General features: G+C 35.7%; 1 protein-coding gene across 1 annotated transcript; it reads left to right on the top strand.

Moving 5' to 3' along the window:
* The first annotated feature begins 204 nt into the window (after window positions 1-204).
* Window positions 205-14280, top strand: LOC138706207 (uncharacterized). The gene is made up of 3 exons (XM_069835233.1): window positions 205-300; window positions 8835-8999; window positions 13270-14280. The coding sequence occupies exons 1-3, from the start codon at window positions 217-219 to the stop codon at window positions 13822-13824; spliced, it is 804 nt and encodes a 267-aa protein (XP_069691334.1). The 5' UTR covers window positions 205-216; the 3' UTR covers window positions 13825-14280.
* The last annotated feature ends 563 nt before the right edge of the window (window positions 14281-14843 follow it).

Genomic DNA, 14843 nt, shown 5'->3' with positions numbered 1-14843 from the left:
AGCAATATTGCAGCAAATATTATGTCGTGTAGGATTAAAAATACTTATTATGAAATATCAAGGAAATCGATCATGATCAATTCCTTAAATACGAATTACTGAACTCTATACGAACATAATAACGTCGTCGTCGTCGTCGTCATCATCATCATCATCATAGTCATCGTCAAATGTATTAATTTTTGCTATTCTTGAACAGGATGTTGAAGTTGAACAATGCCAGTAGAGTTCAGAGAACGCGACGAAGAAGAACAACGATCAGGCAACAATTTCTTTGGAGTTATCAGGTTTATACAAATGGTAAGAAAAGATAAAGAAAAAAATAGAGGTAACACTCTCTGACTGAATGGGCATGGCATGGTAGTTGAGCTCCATGCTTTCATGACTTCATGAGGTAGAGTTCTGATTTACTGTGCGTTATGCGCGAGAGGAGTATGATAGACACACAGTACTCCTGGCACTCTATCGCATTTCCAGAAACATCAGTTGTCACTGTTAACATTTAAAAAATATATAATTTTATATTATTAGTAAAGCTATAACATGGAGGCACTAAAAATGAAAAATAACAGGCAAGAATGTAGTAAAAATGCTTGAAATAGGCATTCACATAAGCACTAAATGTATCTAATAGGCACTTATTACAATTCAATAAAATTATTAGGCTATTTTAAAGTTAATCGTTGTCATGCTCTTTGCAATGTACAGTTGTAAAAAAAAAAAAAAAAGTGGCCGCACTCGTGAACAGCGAATATTTTCAAAGTCCACTTCGGGTCGCGGCGATGTTACACGATGCATGTGCTTGTACAAGCAGTTCCGGAACTATGAAAGTGTTCCATATCTGCGCCTCATAGACCAGCGATAGAGTGCTTGTTTAATGATTCAAAGGTTGTGGGTTCGGGCCTTCTTCAAGTTTTCATTTTATTTTTTAATCGTTCTTTAGCGATGTAAATGATATTCAAATTATCATTTACATCCAGTTATCGTTCTTTATGGATATCACGTTACTTATATTTTGTTATCGTTCTTTAGAGATATGAATAAAATTCATGTCATCATTTATATTCTGTTATCGTTTTATAACGTTATGAATAATAATTATTATTATTGTATCTCCAATGGGGGTTAGCCCTATTTTACATATGTATGTTAGGGCTATAGTTTTATACACAAAAAAGATAAGCATAAAGAGAAATGGAAAAGAAAATTAAATTAGCTTACGCGATGTAAACAAAACATAAACAAACCGTAAATTAGGCATTGCGATTGCAAAACAAATATCAGTTATCAATTTGAACCATACAAAAACATTAACAACACACATACGTAACACTTTTATAACACAAATATGCAGCTTTCCGTACCATACATCATAAATTAATACACAATAGTCACACAAACACAATCAAACTATAATTACGACATTGCGACGACATCAAGCATCCCATAACTGACTCACATACACAACAAATCAAGCATCCGTTGCAACATATACACTTCAACACAGTAACCACACTTTTAAAAGTTACAAATTTGGCTCCAAGAAGAATAAACAGGACACTGTTACTAATTACTATTCTTCTACAATTTCTTAAATACATCTGTAATAAATCTGTGAAATTCCGATATGAATAATATTCACGTTTTTTATATTGTTATCGTTCTTTAGCGATATAAATAATATTCAAGTTATCATTTATATTCTGTTTTACTTCATTAGCATTATAAAATAATATTCAAATTATTTATATTGTTATTGTTCTTTCGCAATATAAATAATCTGTATTTTATGTAAGTAATTATTATAACACAAATAACCATCTTTCTTTGTAAAATAGGTTATTTTATTTAGATAATTAAATACGTATTATATAATATCTTATATTAACTAAACAAACCGATATTTATCATTTATATTGTTATCATTCTTTAGTGATACTGTATAAATAATATTCAAGTTATTTATATTGTAATCGTTCTTTAGCGATATAAATAACATAAATTTAATATTAGGTTTGGAAAAATCCAGTTGCATAATACTGGTATTAGTTTTTCTTTTTGTATTATTACATTTTACTATCTTGAACCACAATAAAATGAAAAGGAGTAACGAGGAATTGAACCTGAGACGTTGACATCTAAATTCCGACGTTCGTCCGCTGAGCTACGAGGGCAAAAGTGTGGAAACATTTTCGGAAAAATTGGCCCAATCACACTTTAAGATTTTCTGATGATTCGTAGAAGCTAGTCCAGGATGCGGGGGGCAAAGGCTAATTGAAATTTCCCGGTCTCTGATTGAGTAAAGCATCCTGATAGAATTAATATTTAACCCTTGCCGTGACTTTCGGTGAAGTCCGGAGGGCCCAATTAATCAAATTCACTCTCCTCATCTCCACGCTTGGGCCCCCTGGAATTTAATAAGATGCGAAAGAGATAGTGGTGTGCGGAAAGCAACGGGATGTTACCGCATTTAGGCCTATCCTTCCCAAGAAAAACTGCAAACATGAACAAAGGAAGCTTTTAATAGAAGAAGAAGGATCTTCTGCGGACCTTTGGAAAAAGAACTAAGGAAGAGACTAGTGAAGTGCTTTGTGTGGAGTGTGGCATTGTATGGGGAAGGAACATGGACATTACGACGAAATGAAGAGAAACGAATTGAAACATTTGAAATGTGGATGTGGAGAATAGCGGTGCGTGTGAAGTGGACAGACAGAATAAGAAATAAAATTGTGTTTGAAAAAGTGAGTGAAGAAAGAATGATGCTGAAACTGATTAGAAAGAGAAAAAGGAATTGGTTGGGTCTCTGGTTGAAAAGAATAATAGACGACATTAGGATATGTGGATCATATGCGGAGACTAAGAGGAAGGCAGAAAATAAGAAAGATTGGAGATTGCTGGGTTTGCAATGAAAGACCTGCCCATGGACAGAACACTTATGTATGTATGTTCAGAATGCCTGGAATATCGTGTCTAAGAGCAGTCGCTATTTGCAAAGACTAGTCAATTCCATGCCCACTCGACTGCAAGATGATCGAGATAAGAGGAAGATAGACTAAATATTGAATTGTGGCTTTTTGTTTTGTTTTTTGAACGCTTAACTGTTTGAATATTTTAAGGCCGACGCCAGTAAATTTGTTTTGTTTATGCCACGAAAGATATTTTTATTGAGAATAAAATCTTTTTTCTTTCCATTTGCAGCCACAATATCATAATGATAAAGTCATGGCATAATATATTAATGAACCTGATGCTAATTACTAAAATAATCATAAAAGAGAAAGGAGCTTTTATGTATAGTTTGTCTCTCTCAAAAACAGAACAAAAAAGAACATAAAAAGCACGAGGTTGTAGTCGAACGCAGGACCTCATGATTAAGAGGCCTGAACGCTACCATTACGCTATCGAATAACACACAGAATACTTCAATTATAACTGTAGATATCAGGCAACGTGGTCCAACAACATGTAACATCGCCTGTCTCCGAATTGTAGCGAAGATACCCGAAGGGACTTTGTTTCACGAGAGCGGCCACTTTTTCTTTTGACAGCTGTACAATGCTACTTTTGTCGTGATTCGTGAAATCAGTATGTAACAATAATATATTTTTCTAAGTTCTTCGTCCACACTTGTGGAGTAACGGTCAGCGCGTGGCCCGGGTTCGAATCCCGGTCGGGGCAAGTTACCTGATTGAGGTTTTTTCCGCGGTTTTCCCTCAACCCATATACGAGCAAATGCTGGGTAACTTTCGGTGCTGGACCCCGGACTCATTTCACCGGCATTATCACCTTCATTTCATTCAGATGCTAAATAACCTAGATGTTGATACAGCGTCTTAAAATAACCCAATAAAATAAAAATTTCTAAGTTCTCCGTTACAAAGGACGTTCTAGCACTAAGAATGTTCTGAAATGTAGAAAATGTTCCTTTAATCTCACAAGACGTGAATGGAGTATATTTAAAGTAAGTAACCTGCTGTAGCTCCATTTCCTATATCTTTTCAAGTATACTATTTTCACTATTGTATTCCATCCAGGATTCCGTTTTGAGATCTTTTGCATCTTTGTCATATCAGCAGCTCCAATCTTTCGTTAACTTAATGTTCCCTTTCTATGAATTGGATAGGGACTTGCATTTTTGTCAATTTCCCAAGAAATTCATTCAGTGTTTTATTTTCCAGCTTATTGAAAGAAATATTTGCTAAAAACTTTGCAGTACCAATATGGATTCTTTCTAGATGTGACCTGTTAAGAAAAGACCCTGTAGCCATAACTCTACCATTACACATAAATAAGTACATGAATAAGTAAACAAATAAATAAAGTAAATGGTCAGACGTAAGTTGAAAAAAAAAATGGATGTGTTGCTTTGATGCCTTGTATTTGCTGTTGTTGCAGATGATATTTTTCTCATATTTAACTTGAATATAAAAAATCCAAGAATCTTGAATTCATGTTCTAAGTAAGAGAGTTTAGATGTAAAAAACATCAAAACAAAACATCAAAATCTCATAACTTACTACCTCTTTGCAAAATTGGCAGAAGATGACCTTGCCGTTTGTTGTCAAATTAGGATCATTTCAATAATCTATTAACCGTTTTTTGAGCAAAATTCTCTTCGACAATGCTTTGCTATTTTTATCGGCTTACATGCTATTCTCTAATGTAGAATCTGTACTAAGTTCCAGTGTTGCCAACTCGATTCTTAAAAACCCGCTATGAAACAGTGCAGAAGTCGTTAAATTGCTATATTGTCAAGAAAAAAAAAAGATTATTTTGCAGCTATGAGTCTTTAAAAAACCGCTAAATCCCTATATCAGTTCATACAATTTATAAAATTTACTCAATAACTAAAACTGAAAACCCATTTCTAGCGGGAAAACCTATGAATTGGCAACACTGCCAAGCTCACTTGTTCGGTTCAAATGACACAACACTCTCAATAATGAATAATATGAAATGAAATACAACTTTACTAACGTCTGCAAGAGAGCAGTTATGCAATATTCTACCAACTTAGTTACTACTCGTTAACTATGACGCAATCTGATGTTAAGTGTTAAAACAACGCGATTTTGATTATCGGACATTTGGTACAATTCATATTGTCCAACAGCAGTAACGATCGGATGAGTCTACTTACGATTTATAGGGGAATGGGTTTGTCTTTGCCTTGAACTCGGTCTCTCGGTAGACACACACTTCACCTTCCCTTCTATTCCTACCCTCGCCACAGAAATTTGTTCCCGTACTGCACATCGCGAGTGTCTTGACAAAATGCATGAGCTGTAATGATCCAAGAAAAATCCAGTGACATTTGATACAACCCATGGGATTTGCACTCTGTGCAAAATATGAAAATATTAAATACATATTTCAATGCTAAAATATCTTCATTCCTAAGCCATTTGGAGAAGATTCGCATCAATATAAGCCTTTAATGATTAATAGTTTCGTCTACTTTTAGTAGCGGTATGCCATCAAATTAAATATTGTAATATAAAGGCGCCCTAGATCAAAATGGGCTATGTGTCTCTTTTTTAGGACATGAGTTATTGACGTCGTTGGCAAGTTTGGGTTGAAAACTTTACACAGTGAAAGGTTTAGTTTCAAAATGGTTTATTTCAGACATGTAAAATACATAGAAAAAACAGTACATAGATCATATGTAGGAAATGTTTGCACCTTTTCTTAAAATTTACTTTGGATAACATAGTCCATTTTGATCTCGGACGGCTCTATGTGAATAATTAAACAGTTTTTCAGCATAATCAAATCGTTGTCTGAATGCAAGAACTACAGTACGTAACCCAATTTTTTACACCGCTGTTAGGCCTACATTCATTGAACTCAACACTGGTTACGATACAACACAAAAACATTACTGTATTTTCTGGTAAATGATTAGGTACACCTTCTGTCAGTTAATATTGTTTTGTATGACGAAAAAGCCATCATGGCACTGCAAAAAGAGAAGAAATGTAGTAGACAACAAAATTGATAGTTGAAACCCGTTTAAAATATTACTTTACAAGTATATCAGTATACATGACAACACCGAAGAAATTCACTGGACTAGAAAGGATGAACAAAGGTGGAATAGTAACCACTTGTTTTGTTTTGGCTTTTCAAATTCATCGACACTACTAGTTCAATGATTCTAGAAAGAAAATTCGAGATTTCGCTTGTCCTTGGAAATCCCAGAATTATTGGTGGAATAGGTGGCTTGGATGTTTAGTGTTTTCTGGAAAGTTCGGTTCTGTGGTTGTTATAAAAAATATTAATGGAGGGGGAGGGGAAAATATGCAAACTTACGAAGATTTTTTATGAAATATAAAAATTTTACCAAGATATTATAAAACATGCAAACTTTTTGACGGTAATTGCATTTTACACATCGTGAAACGTGGAAATATTTGTTCCCAGCAGGAACGGCTTAGAGCAGGGCCGGGCATGAGAGCGGCTCAGTCTAGTCGGCCAGAGCTGCTCTCGCTCCGCAAGGCACTTCAATTCCAAGCCAGAGCAGAACGTTCACGCAGTGGCGGACTCACATTACAGCTAGGCCTACCTTCCCTGCATTAATGTAACAAGAGCCACGGTTGTTCTAGTCATTCAGTCTGTCAGTACATAATAGTTTATAAGGATATTACATCAATCCATTGTACATTAATAATAATAATAATAATAATAATAATAATAATAATAATAATGTTTTATTTTCGCTGGCAGAGTTAAGGCCATAAGGCCTTCTCTTCCGCTCAACCAGCCTTAATCAATACAATACATATTTAAATTACAAATATTTACACTACACTTAAAAGGTTCTCCAGCTATATTCTTCAGTTAAGTTTTAAAGACTAGTAGACTACATATTTATTTAAATTTAGATAAACCTATAAGGTAAAGTAGTAACTTAATTTATGAGCTAATTTAATTCAATCAATTATAATTAATTTAAGATTTGAGATAGCTAGTAAAATGATGAAAATTAATTTAATATAATCTTACTAGGACTATGTTACAGGGAGAAAAAATATATATATAAATCTAAAATATATTTCTATAATGAGAATATTAATGTAATTGACATTAGAGATATTGTAAATCTATTTAGAGAAATTAATGATAATAATAAGAATGGACAGATGTTAGTTTCATTATAAGTAACAAATATTAATCAGCAATTAATCTGTTAAGTAAGAATTTATGTAATTTTGACCTAAATGAAGTTATTGTCCAACAACCCCTTAGATCACTCGCAAGCGAGTTCCAATTTCTAGCAACTGAAACTGTATAAGATGAAGAATATAAAGATGTCTTGTGGTAGGGTATAATGAATAAATTGTTATGCTGAGATCTTGTACTTAGCTGATGATATGCAGATAAATTTTGAAAACGAGAAGCCAAATAGATTGGGGTAGCGGTGCGCAGAATTCGAAATAAGAGAACAAGAGAATGCAGGGCTCGTCGATCGCTTAGCCTTAGCCAAGACAGAGTTTGGAAAGACGGGGAAACATGATCATACTTACGAATATTACAAATATAACGGACGCACGCATTATGCACACGTTGTAGCCTGCTGCTCAAATTTGCATTTAGGTTACTTAATATAATATCGCAGTAGTCAAAGTGTGGCATCACGAGTGTTTGTACATGGATTAATTTTAATTTATCGGGAAGAAAGTGTTTACAGAATTTATAACACTCTTATTAATTTAATGAAATAAACTTCGCTCTATGCACACACAAATCATTACGCTTATTTACATAACCCATACGCACATACTGCAACCTCCTCACCACGGTTCTACAAGACAGGCATATGGCTTCCACTTCCCCTACTTGCTTTGGACAGAGTTCATCTGCCAATATAATTAAACATCGCTTGATGAATTCACCTTCGTTGAATGTTTTCAATTCCTTTGCAATTTCGTGGCAAATTTTGTAGCTAATTCTCATGGCCGATTCACTAAGTGCATTATTGTCATCCTGTTAATATATAATATAATATAATATAATATAATATAATATAATATAATATAATATAATATAATATAATATAATATAATATAATATAATATAATATAATATAATATAATATAATATAATATAATATAATAATACAACTTAAAGAAAATGTTTCTCAGGTACACTATATTAGAATATTTATTCGATATTTATATTGCATTATAAGTTATTATAGTACATTTAGTAATATACAATTTTAAATTACACAAATATTATGATATATCATAGTGTAATATATTACAGTTCATGATATATAATATTATATATCATAATACATGTATAATTTAAAATTATATATTACTAAGTGTACAATAACTTATAATGCAATGCAAATATCAAATAGATACTCTAATATAATGTACCTGAGAAACATTTTCTTTAAGTTGTATTAATTTATGGTGTTAATTACCAACATATTTGTCATATTCAGTAGCATGTTGTAAAGAATAATGTCGTTGGATATTGAACCTCTCAATCAGTTGGAGTGTTTTATGCCAAATTAAACACTTTGCTAATCCACTGTTCTCTACCAAAAAGAACTCCTCCTCCCATGATACATTAAAAGCATTGGGAGTAGCGGGACGCTTTAGTGTATGAGCGGAAGCTCCGTCTTCAAAGTTCGCCTTCATACTGCAGAGTCACCACTGCACCGACACTGAATGACGTACAGTATGCATAAGTCACACCGCTCGCGAGATCCGCTCTTTAAAGCACACAGCGCTCATTTCTCAGAATCACGTAACGTGCCCAGCCCTGGTTTAGAGTTTAGAAAATGAAGTTTCATGTTTGCCTGTCACTACTGATTTCAGTTGCTGTGCCTGGCGTGCGCCGTGGTGCACGTGCTGTCGTACGTGGATCAACCCAACCCGTTCCCACACGTGACACTCTTCTGTGGCACTTTCTGCGGCTCCTTCTTCGTCTCCACCGCCCTCTTCGTCGCTTACTGCACAGAATCGCTCGTAAGCTCCCACGTGGTGCGTACACGCTTCTTCACGCGTTTTGCATATTTTTCTTTTAATACTTGTTGTCCTATTAACTTAGCATTGCACTCGTTCCTTTTTATCTTTTTTTTTCGCCTCTTCCTTCTTTCTTTCGCTCTTTCACTTTTCTTTCATTTCTTTCTAATTTCCTTTCAATCTCCCATTTTTCTTTCGCAATAATACGAAAAGGTACGACGAAAATGTACGGTATTCTGATAATGAAAAAAATTAAATTCAATATTTTCACAAAAATATACCACCTTGATGCCGAGAAACTAGTTTTCGTTAATGCTGTCTCACAGTGGGCTAAATTCATGGCATGAGCATTTATGGCGCCAAAAATATGTTTTTTCATCATAAATAATAGATGGTTTGAATTATCACAATTTGTTATAAAATCAGGCTACGAGTAAAATGAAAGTCTATGGAAACCGTCTTCCTTCTCTTCATGTGTTTATTCTGCCGAACAAAGTGCGAGAATGTTTTATTGTGACTCGCGCAATGCCCAGTTGCTTCTAAACAGCCGTGCTTGTTCGCTATATTAAGCAGCTTTGTGTCGATATTTTTGGGTAACTTATAATGAAAAATGAAGATGAAGGTATGTATTTTCTGTTTATAAAATACGATAACTAACATATTATTTGTGGGTGTATAAAACCCTTTACGGTTGCTTTTAAATATATTTATTGTCGAACGAATCCAAGCTTTAACTTGAGTTATAAAAAACGTACGCATTACAACTAAGCTTTTCTGATTATACAATGATTTATGTAATTGATGGTATAAGTTTCATTCACATCTGTTCACAGTTTTGAGAGATACCTATGCTTCTTCTTCTTCTCCTCCTCCTTTCCCTTCTCCTCCTCCTCCTCCTCCTCCTCCTCCTCCTCCCAGGTGGCTTGTCTAAGGTGACGAGCTTGGATCTGTTTGAAGTGTTGAAAGATTCAGGCAGATATAACAAAATCTCTATACTTATTGTGAGAAAAAGTTCTCTTACCTCTCCACGGTCTCTCAGATCATCAAAAGTAAGGTAAGATCTAATCGAACCTTTTAATTTTCACCAAGTTTGAAAAATAGGTTGTGTAAAAATCAACAGAACATCAACAAACTAATTAAAATGATTCAAAGTGGCTTCAATAGTGTATTAAAATTCAGATTCAGTCCACTGATGTCCCGAAAATAATTAATCACTTTCATACTCAAATCGTTCCTAAGCTTTTCGATAATTATTACGAAGTCATTAAAAACGAAATTTTAAACATATTTCGTAAATGTGTCGTCTGCTATGCTTTCTAAAAACGGATCTTAATATGCTGGTGTAACAACGTTGCCAAGCGTAAGAACATTACTTGTTAATTTAATATGGTTATGATTTATCTAATAGGTCTCCTCCTTTTCGAACTTCAAAATATCCATCCAAATCTCCCTCCATGATTTTCCGTCTATGAATTGTTTCTGCAGGAATGGCCCAACACATACGGGCCAATTCATTCTGAGCACATTTTAGGGGTGTCAATAGTAAAATATTCATTTATTATAATAATGAAATCTGACATATATGAAATAAAATATTGTAAGTTACAAGAATTGAAAGTTTTAAGAATTTGTTTCGAATTCATAAGTTATCAACACAGAGTATTAGCATTTTGTATTCGGTATACTATGTTTACAATTAATCCACTTCGCCCGTGCGCAGTCCATCATGTTCACTAATATTAAGAGCATCAAAATGACAATAGAAGAAAAAGCACTGATTCAATATGAAAAATTTATCAGATTACCAGGAAACAATTGGCATTCATATAGTCCTCTCTGTAGATTGAAAACTCAAAAAAGTTTCATATCCATTGTTCAAGAATTAAAACAGAAAATCAATATCCCGAATTTAAAAGAAAACTTACAAATTAAACCAAACCCTTTAACTCTATTAAATATAGAATATAATCTAAATTTAACAGAAGAAATACTGAAATCAGAAGTAAACACTGAAATAATGAAACACTTGTCTTTAGAGACAATTAATATTAGGTACCCTCCACAAAACTGGCTTCATTTATACACCGACGGATCCTTGATCTCCAGAGAACAAGGTGCCGGTGCAGGTGTTACGTGCTGTCTCTTCTCACTTTATAGATCTCTTGGATATGGGACAACAAGTTTTGATGGTGAAATCATTGCAATAAGTGAATGTCTTAGGAATCTTCTATGCTACATAAATAAATTTAGGAATGCAATTATATTGTCAGACTCCAAAGCAGCTATTCTATCAATCGTCTCTAAATACACACCTTCATCTCAAACAGCAGAAATAACTAAAATGCTCTCTCAATTAACATCACTCAATAAAAGAATTGTATTCCAATGGATACCATCCCATTGTGGAATCCTGGGAAACGAGAATGCGGATGCTTTAGCAAAGAAGGGCAGCACTGCTACTTACAGACCTGTTACTAAATCTACATATTACTCTGTGAAGAGATTTATTAAATCTACATACTTAGACTTCAACAAACAAAATTTGATAACTCAATCCCAAGGGAAAAAATGGAACTCTCTTCATCAAAATCCACAGTTAATTCCCGATTTACCACGAAAATCGTCTGTAGCTGCATTTAGATTGGCAACAGGCCATGATTGTTTGGCCAAACACCTGCATAGAATTGGAATATATCAGTCCCCTAACTGCCCATTGTGCAACTCAAACCAAGAAATGGATTCGGAACACCTCAAAATCTGTGCTTCAGTGGCTGGTCATGATAATATCTTTGAAAAATATTGGAGTGCAAGAGGTCAAATGACTTTATTGTCAAAAACCTGGCATTAGAAAACAACAACAACAATTAATCACTGAATTGTGGTAATGTGAATCATCTGAAAAATATTTTGTGTCAATGCAATGTAACACGACGCAATATAAGATGGAAATTTGTTCTTCAAACCATTAATTTTCGCACGCATTGCAAAATGATATAACCTTAGGAAGCTACGAATATGCGCATAAAATAAAAACATAAAAAAAAATGGAAAAAAGGGATTCGAACCCGAACTTCATGCACTGCCCAGATTCGTGTCCAACGCGCTACCGTCTGAGCACGGCGTACTCTATTAGGCGGGAAGGCTTCCCTCTCTCATCACGAAGAGCGTTACTCACGAGTCAGCTGAGTCAACCCATCGCATGCCGTTCAGTTTGATTTATTACTACTAACAGCATTCCGTTCACATATACACACAAATTAAACAGAAGCCTGAAATTTTGCATACTCCTATTTCATATGGTGGTAAGGATGCATGGCTACTTTCACATAGTTATCAAAATTATTATAGATTTTACAGCCAGAAAAGTATGAAACAATTTAATTTTTTTTTTCATAATGTAAAACAACTTTTTTTCTATTGAACGAATATTCATAATATGATGAAAATGACAGAAAACATAGTCAACTGCATTGGAAATATGCTTGAATTTTTAGAAACCTGTAGTGCAAGAGTTTATTAAAATGTTCCTAAAATGCCTATGTTTTTAACTGGAAGTTAATTAATATTTTTCAGGTTTAAAGTTTTTTATAAAATCAAGTGTATGAGGTAGAAAGACAACATAAAAACCACAATATGTCTGCGAATATTGTGCGTTTACTGTAAAAATTGTAAATTGATAGGTTCAAAAGTTGAAGAGTAATAGCAAAATTTAATTTATACACAACAGCCACACTCTCTTACTACCCAGTCCCTTTAAGAAATTCCTTCACTTGTAATGAGATTTACACATGGAATCAACCAAAGTCTTCCGAATGGGACTTAGCGTATGGCAGCCAGTCATTTTTTGTCTGCCTACCCATCCATCCATCCATCCATCCATCCATCCATCCATCCATCCATCCATCCATCCATCCATCCATCCATCCATCCAGCCATCCATCCATCTATTTAACCTACCTACTTACTGTACGTACGTACCTGCCTAGCCATCAACCCACTCACTCATTCACTCACTCACTCACTCACTCACTCACTCACTCACTCACTCACTCACTCACTCACTCACTCACTCACTCACTCACTCACTCACCCACCCACCGATCTGCCTGTCCGTCTGTCTCTCTGCCTGTAGGTCTGTCTCCCCCTTTGCCTGCCTGCCTGCCCATCCATCCATCCATCCATCCATCCATCCATCCATCCATCCATCCATCCATCCATCTTTCGGTTTCCCCATTCTTTCTATGGAATTCAACATTATTTACATACTTCCTTTATGCTGCTGTCGCAGGAAGCGGCATGTTCGCTGGTGAGCGGCTTGCTGTGCAGCACGTGCGGCATAGTGGCCATGGTGTTCGTGCAGACATACGCCTATTTGCAGCACAGCCCATCGCACCCGCTGCACGTCGACTACACCTTCTTCCACTTCGCCCGTGCGCAGTCCGTCATGTCCACCGTGACGGCGCTCTGTTTCTGGATCGACTTCTTCCTGGCCTTCGACATGTGGCTGTCGCTGCGACGGCCGTCCCCCGACGCCAGGCGCGGTCTAGGGATGTTCATCGAGCGGGGAGAGATCCCTCGATTCCGCTTCGTGTGCCTCGACCTGTACAACTGGGCTCGCACCCTTCGCTGCCGGTGGAAGACGCCCCGTCTCTTGCAACGGACGATGCAGTTGCACGGCGTGGAATTCGAAACCGAGGAGTTTGTGCGCCTCTACTACCAGAAGCTGAGCAGAGAGCAGGAACAGCAAGAGCCTGCGGGGGGTAGTCAGCCCAGCGGAAAAGCAGCAGAGGAAGACGACACACGCAAAACACCTCGTGCGAAAAAAGTCACCATCAGTATGTGATCCCCTGGACTTGAAGAGCGACAATAAATCTGATTTCCCTCTCTGTGTTATCATCTGCTCGCTTTGTTCTTGTAATCCATTAATGGATTCATTAATCCTCAGTAAAAATCTATTTGACTTTTCCTTTCGATCATTATAATATGAAAATGACGACGACCCACCAGCCATGTGAAATTAAACCTTACAGATTTTAATAATGCTTGGAAGTCGCAGACACGTATTCCAATTCCGTCTGCCTGTGGCTTGGATTTTGGTATGTTATGAATCGGAGGCAGACAACTGACCTACGGCATTTCATCAATGCGACATCTGACATATTGAAAATATAGTTCCGAAATTTTCACATAGTACTCTTTACATACCACTTTATAATATGCTGCAATATAAAATATATTACAATTGAATACGCATACTGGTAACGCAAATTTATATTAAATTATATTTTTTACATAAGTTATTAAGAAATCCTACAACAGTACCTACTTCACATTACTATAATGAAAATTGTGGCCACAAGTTCTTAAATTCTGTACAATAGCACCGCGATCTTCAGCCAGAGAGATATGCAGAGATATAAGTCGTCAGTTTATCCTTTCATATTCTGCTCCACGTTTACGTCGAATTTGCCTTCCCGCAGCTAACGCCAACATCATTTTGTCCTCCTGACCCTTTATAATATGTTTTATAAGAGAATACAGAGCGTATCTACGATGCCACGCTTCAGTTAAGTTGTTCGTCAATGGTACATTTTGGATTGCAGCATTAAACTGGTTCCATAGCTCAGGCAAATACCTGGGAAGGACAACTCTCCTTCTACCACGGGCTGCTCTTCTGCTAATGTAGGTTACATCAAAATACTCAAGAAAATCAATTAGTTACTCTGGGACTCAAGAAAATCAATTAGTTACTCTGGGACTCTGCCATACATTTTTTTCGTATGCAGCATGTACATCAGCTACTGGTACAAATTGGTTGTTAATGAAGAAAAATTCGCTTCGCCGCACAGTGGTCTAAAATCC

Source organism: Periplaneta americana, chromosome 9, assembly GCF_040183065.1.
Source record: "Periplaneta americana isolate PAMFEO1 chromosome 9, P.americana_PAMFEO1_priV1, whole genome shotgun sequence".
NCBI classification, from domain to species: domain Eukaryota; kingdom Metazoa; phylum Arthropoda; class Insecta; order Blattodea; family Blattidae; genus Periplaneta; species Periplaneta americana.
Note: the sequence above shows the minus strand (reverse complement) of the source record. Positions and strands in the feature narration are given on the sequence as shown.

What these genes read in the sequence shown, in the direction of transcription:
- LOC138706207 (XM_069835233.1), top strand. Translation starts at nt 217, where the DNA reads ATGCCAGTAGAGTTCAGAGAACGCGACGAAGAAGAACAACGATCAGGC. An exon ending in TTATCAGGTTTATACAAATG is followed by an intron (nt 301 to 8,834) that starts GTAAGAAAAGAT and finishes TACTGATTTCAG; the next exon opens with TTGCTGTGCCTGGCGTGCGC. An exon ending in CGCTCGTAAGCTCCCACGTG is followed by an intron (nt 9,000 to 13,269) that starts GTGCGTACACGC and finishes CTGCTGTCGCAG; the next exon opens with GAAGCGGCATGTTCGCTGGT.